The sequence below is a fragment of the Trachurus japonicus genome, chromosome 3 (assembly GCF_045865225.1).
Source record: "Trachurus japonicus isolate A0001 chromosome 3, Traja_1.0".
Lineage (NCBI taxonomy): Eukaryota > Metazoa > Chordata > Actinopteri > Carangiformes > Carangidae > Trachurus > Trachurus japonicus.
Genome location: NC_140909.1, coordinates 35069180 through 35075905, shown reverse-complemented (window position 1 = coordinate 35075905; position 6726 = coordinate 35069180). Strand labels below are relative to the sequence as shown.

Genomic DNA, 6726 nt, shown 5'->3' with positions numbered 1-6726 from the left:
ACACACACACACACACACACACACACATACAACAGTCACACAAAAGGCACAACAATTCCACGTGAAGACAATGAGAACTGGATGGTGGCGACTTTATAGGCCTTTCCCACAAGTAGAAATTAGTTATAGGCCTAGTTACTTACTTACCTAGTTAGCTACTTTCCACAAAGTTAACTGAGTAAATGAATTATTAGCTACATCATCAAAGTAACTAATTACCAGGAATAGTAGCGTCGTGGAGCCTGCCTGGAAACCGGCTTTTCCCCGACTAGTTGATGAAATGAAAAAAAAAAGTGTGGCTATTAACGTAGGCTACACTTTAACAACTATTATTCTGTTCTTGAGTCAAGTAACGACGCATTTTATTGTCCCAAACGGTAACGGCGCTATACTAACGGGGGAAACAGTAGCCTAACTCTTTTGATTACTCGTTACTGAAAAAAGTAGTGCCTATAGCTCTATTACTAGGCCTACTTTTTTTCTTTTCTAGCAAGCATAGCCTACAGAACCAAGGGAGCCTATAGATAAAAAAAGAAAAAGGAAAAAAAAGGTAAAGATGGATAGAAAAGGGATGAAATAGAAATACTTAAAGCAGATATCATCGGCACGGCCGTTTCGGCTAATGCTGTGTTCAAGGCAGGCTTTTGAAACCGTAAGTTACAGCTTCAAGTCACAACTACGACTTGGTAGCGTTCCAGGTAACCCGTAGCTCGTGTTTTTACCGTCCTGTTGTTTGTGAAAGTTCCCTATAACGGCCACTCGTAACTTCCGACCCGTGAACTCGTACCAGATCGAACTGGTATGACTTCACAGGAAGGAAAAACACAAAGTACGAGTTTCCTTGAACGCACCATGAGTTAGCAGCCCCCGCCCTTGTCAGGCATCAATTGGTCCTCGTGCTACGTCACCACATTCACGCGCATCCCTTGGCTGCACACACAGCCCTTCATGCCGTTCTCTCCCCTCATTGGATAACACTTGTATCCCACAAGGAAAATTTTCTCCTCGGGTTACAGCAGAGCAGAGTGACGGAGAGACTCGTGTTTAGGCTGAAATACTTCATGTAAGTGATTGCTGACGGAAAATAGGACTATTTAGGACTTATATTAACAAAAACATTCCACTGATATCTGCTTTAATTTAATCGCCGAGGGGAAATTTAAAATGTCACAGAGCAGCAGCAAGACAATACAGACAACAACACAGATCACAACACTGAAGTAAAATACATAAAGACATAAAAACACATAGTGTATTAAAACACAAAAAATAAATATATAAATAAAAGATGCGTGTGTGCTGGGTCCAGGATGCTGAAATAAATATAAATAAAATAAGATTAGAGAAATTAAAACAACAAACAAAACAGACATAAAAGGAAGGTCAGTCAGAGGCTTCAGGGAAAAACGTTCATAGTTACTCAGTAATGTGTTGGTTTTTTTGTTGTTTATCAACAACAGCGATTTTAGGTATTGATTTAGCAAATCTTTGTTTGTGAATAAAGAATGTTGCATTAATGATGATGAAGTTCAACAGGTGTTAAAGAGCGCCATCTTCTGGATTAACATAGTAGCAAATAATATCTTCAAAGCAGAAGTAAGCGGAATATTTGTGTTAATATAAGTCTTAAATAGTTATATCTTCCCACAGCAATCACTTCTATAGAGTGTTTGGTCTGAAACACGGGTCTGTCAGTCCCTCTACTCTGCTCTGAGCCGAGGAGAAAACTTTTCTTGTATCCTACAACCTTTATCCAATGAGGAGAGAGAACGGCATAAAGGGGCGGTCCTCTCTGTGTGTGCAGCCAAGGGATGCGCCTGAATGTGGTGACGTAGGGACGAGGGCAGGGGCTGCTAACTCCATCGGCTGACAAGACGTTATGGTGCGTTCAAGGCAGCCCGTAACTCGTGTTTTTCCGACCTGTGAAGTCGTACCAGTTCGATCTGGTACGAGTTCACGGGTCGGAAAAACACGAGTGGCCATTATAATGACTTTCACAGGTAAAACAGGTCGGAGAAACGCGAGTTGCGGGTTGCCTGGAACGCTACAAAGTCGTAAGTCGTGACTTGAAGCTGTAACTTACGGTTTCAAAAGCCTGCCTGGAACGCAGCATTAGCCAAAACGACCGGATCGCTTACTTCTGCTTTAAGATTAAGTGGGTAGATAGATTTAGGAGCATTGGAAAAGTGAGACTCAGGATCATTCCAAAATCTTTTCGTTATGTCATATAGGCCTACATAAACATACATGGTGGTGACAGTGTGACGTTTCCACAGGTTCCGGGGGGAGGGCTACCGGGAGGGCTACGAGAAGGGGACCCGCCGAGGACTGCAGAGCGGCCGCAGGCACGGGGCCAACCATGGGGCCAAACTGTCCACCGAGGTGAGAGAGTGAGCGGAGAACGGGACCAGTGTTTGTGTGTGAGGCTGCACACCGTGGTGGACTGTGGGTGAGCTGACTGCTGCTGCTCTCTGACCCACAGGTTTCCTTCTATCATGGATTTGCCGTCACATGGAAGTGTCTCCTCCAGAACAACACAGACGTCAAGTCCAGGTATGACAGACCGTCACCTGGAGGCAGCGGCTCGGGTTCAAATGATCCTGTTAACTCAGACCCCAGATTGGCACCAGGCTGCTTTTATTTTGAAATGAAGACGACATGTGTAGAGAGTTAAATGCCCCTTCAGCAATTGTGATGTTGGGAAGCCTCCCAGCATGCACTGGGGCAACAGGTTGGATGATTGGAGTGTTATTACCAAGGTAGCAACTACATCTTCTGGAGCCCTCACAAGTAAACATCATAATGTAAAACTAATGTACGTTAAAGGAACAAGAAAACAACATTAAAGGTCCAGTGTGTAAAATGAGGGAAACCGTTCGATCTAGCATTCAGATTCTAGTTTGCAGCGCTGGCTCGCTCACACTCACCCCTCCCGTCGGCATAGTGACGATGGCCTCTGAGGACGACTGGAAGTATTTCAGGAGCATGGAGCGATGAGGTGAAGATCTAAACCATTTTACCATATGTCTGCTGTTTCCTCCTCCTTCTTCTTTCCGTCCGCCCCCTTTTTGCCGTACAAAAATGGTGGTGCAAGATGGCGACATTTCTAAAGCAAGACCCCTGTACTATAAAAGAAGAATTGTAAAGCTACGAAAACCAAATTAATTTTTATTTTGTAGCGATTATACGTACACTTATACAAATATATTAATCGGTAGTATATTCAGATTTAATAATAAACCTTCCCAATTATTACACACTGGACCTTTAATATAAACTATAAAACTACATACACACTAACAACATGTAAACATGCCATGTATAAAATGATTAACAGCACACAGATGAATACTATAAAATGAGATTTAAAAATTAAAAGTTCCTCATTAGTGATCATACAGTCTACCCTGCTCCTCAGTGACCAGCCTGACAATATGGGGGAACTCCTTAAAACTCCGACCAAAAAGGTGTCGTTGTGACAAAAGAAAATATTTTTTTGCACTCAGAGCTGTAAGAGTCTGGAACGAGCTTCCTGAGGACGTAGTACAGGCTCCATCAGTGAACTCTTTTAAAAATAGACTCGATCAATGTTGGTCAAACAAGGACTTTATATATAATTACAGGGCAAGGGTTTGAATTATTTTGTTTTGTGTTTGTTTTTTTCTCTTTTTTGTTTTTCTCTTGTAGTTATCTTGAGATTTTTGGGGATTATTCTGTCATATGTATTTTAGTGATTATGTATGAGTGGGTATATTTGTGTTTAACTTTTTGTATGTTGTTATTTATTGAGTCTGATGTAAAGGATTTATATCCTGTATCAGATATTTTTTCATTAAATTTCATTAAATATGAAGTGTTCTGTTATTGACCAACTGTAGTATAGTTTAATTTATTGCATCTGACTGCACAGTGGTCACAGTGAGAACTAATGTTGCGAGAAACTGTATCTCCAAGTCTAAAAGTTGATCTAAATACAAGAACTAAACATGTTATTGTGAGTGAAGCCACAGTTGGAAGTGTTTCCCTTACTAGAATCTCACTTTTGGTCCAGCTCATGAGCTCAACAACATGGACCTGGAGGATGACTCTGGTCTAAGCTGCTGTGTTCCAGATGTTGTTGTGTATGAATGAAAAGACAAGACTGAGGGACGTCTGCAGCTGCAGCTCATTCTTGATTCTTCTGTCTCTCTGTGTGTCTTCAGGAAGCGTCTGAAGGTTCTGGACGCTCTCCTGTGTCAGATCAACAAGTGTCCTCTGGATGACCCTCAGTCTGAAAAGCTCCAGGAGAGGATGGAGAAGGTGCGAGCCAAGTTCAGACAGGTACTGTAGCAGCTGCTGTTAGTGGAGCCTGCTGTGGCCCAGCTCAGTGCTGACCAGTTGGGCTGCAACTCATTAATGGGTCAATTCATTTTTTAGAATTAATTGATGAATCAGAAAAAAGTGTTTTTAATGTCCCTCTCTTTATTCAAAAACAGAGCATTATTTCAAATTGACAATGCAGAAAAATGCACAAACAACAGATTGCTGCTTAAACATCTCTGAGCTGTTATATTATAATAATGATAATTATAGAAAAAAACAACTAAGTATTAATATCAATTAGCTTTAAAGGGACATTGTGTAACTTCTCATGTTATCTATTCACGAAAATCGATTATTTGGTTCAAAAGTCTGTTTTTCATTAATCAGTAATCCCCCCCATCAACAAACTGCAGTGTTCCTTTCAGCTCTGAATGAGCCGTTCATATCATTCATATCTCCATGGAGCGGGTAAGCTCGGTGCTGCTGCCATGTGGTGTCTCCATGTTTTTACGTTCAGTGGCAGCGTGACGGTAGGAAACCACGGAAACTCAGCGGAGACACCGGAGCTGTCGGCTCAGGTGGAGGTGGCGTCTGTGAAAAGTCACCGTGGTAACGCAGTGAGGAGGAATGGAGCGTTACACTGATGCTGCATTCACCTGCAGTCGGGCAGACGGCCGTCGGTAACAAACCAGATGTCATTTTAGTCACAGAAGTCCAGAGAAAGCCGGTAAAACGTGGGTCAGGTAAACAGTACGACATCGCCATGGCAACATATTGTCACGTGTATTGTTTTGCCTCGTGCTGACGGACCACTAGAGGCTTGTTTATGCCGTTACGTGCAGCGGCTGTTGTCCGTCTGCCGTCTGCCCAATTTCACGTGAATGCAGCATGAAAAATACAATTGAGTTGCTTGCGATATACAACCGCAACGCTAGATGGGAGGAATTCCTACACAATGTCCCTTTAACAACAGTCAATGGATGAACACAAGACATACAAATGTATGCTATACAGCTGCCCCATACGTAGGGTTTTTTTCTCAAATGAAGTGCATAAAAGAGGTATTTTCTGTTTAAAGGGACCTGAGCTGCCAGAAGAATAAATAAATGATAAATACAGTAATGAATAAAAATAGAAAAATTAAAACTTGTTCTCAACACTTGCACTGCAAACTAAGTAAAAGTGATCTTGCATGGCACAATCACACACTGACCCAGACAGACTCGCACACTCAGGTGCACACTCGCTTGGTGCTCCCGTGCCATCCCGTATCGCTTTTACAAAGATTGATACTAACACATTTTATAGCATTATGTAGAGTTGCTGCCCTACTGACCAGTACATATTTTAGATGTCATTGTAATATGAACGTGAACAATACGTCATGAAATAGAAAAGAAATGCTGTATTTACATTTAAAAAGTGATATTTTTCCTTTTTCAGTTTTAATTTGTGGACTTTTTTGATATTATTGAGTTTTCTATATGACAGTATTTGTTCAGTAGGGGTGGGAGAAAAAATCGATTCACATAAATATTGCAATATGTTTTTTGACAATTTTTAAATCGATCTTCTTTTTTCAAAAATCGATTTTTTTGGACAAAATTTTCTTTTTTTTTAAATTTTTTTTTTAAATATTGTGCAATGTGCATTTGTTAGCCTTTTTTAGAGAGAGTCCAGGTTTAATGACCAAGGGTTTAAGTTCACTTTATAATGGAGTATGTTAATTTATAGGCTCCTACAGTATTTGTGTGCAGATAAATGTTAAAAATGCTAAAGACTAAAAATCGAGAAAATCGGCAATATCGTAGAATCGCAATTTAAATCGAATCGCCATCCAAAAAATCGTAGAAGAATCGAATTGGGAGAAAAGCGTATTGTCCCAGCCCTATTGTTCAGCATGTTTGAGTGAATGTTCTCCAGCTGACCTCTGGGTCCTGTTGTCCAGGTCTGCGCCATGATCAACATACCAACTGACTTCAAGGACTACATCAAGACCTCAGAGGGGACGTCTTTTTGAGTCTGTGTCCAGACAGTGATGATGCTGATGAGGAGGAGGAGCTGAGCCATCCTCAGAAAGGAGGGGGTGAGCTGAGCTGCAGCCAGCCGACCGGCCGGTGGGTGGGTGTCGGTGTGAGCGGCGGCTGCTGGCTGCTCTGTGGTGGACTCTAGTGGTTTGAGGTGTGAGACAGAGACACGTCCTGTCAGTGGGAGGGTGGGGGACGCGCAGAGTCCACGGTCCTGATTGAACCAGATGGATCTGCAGTAAGAGTCCAGACCAGGAGGGAGGACATGACAGAGTTTCTCCGTGTGACTGTGACAGTGGGTTTATTGCAGTGATCAGAGCGTTTCAGGAACCAAAGGATGTAGACAATAAAGAGTGTGTCTTGAAACAAAAATGTGACAAAACAAAGATAAAATAAA

At 41.8% G+C, this 6726-nt stretch overlaps 1 protein-coding gene across 1 annotated transcript in view; it reads left to right on the top strand.

The window, feature by feature from the left end:
• Nucleotides 1-6726, top strand: part of lto1 (LTO1 maturation factor of ABCE1) — a 7022-nt gene extending 296 nt beyond the window's left edge. The window contains exons 2-5 of the mRNA XM_085773156.1: nucleotides 2277-2382; nucleotides 2483-2553; nucleotides 4203-4320; nucleotides 6251-6726. Of these exons, the coding sequence (XP_085629282.1) occupies nucleotides 2277-2382; nucleotides 2483-2553; nucleotides 4203-4320; nucleotides 6251-6322 (367 nt within the window). The 3' untranslated portion in view covers nucleotides 6323-6726. The remainder of the gene's footprint in view (nucleotides 1-2276; nucleotides 2383-2482; nucleotides 2554-4202; nucleotides 4321-6250) is intronic.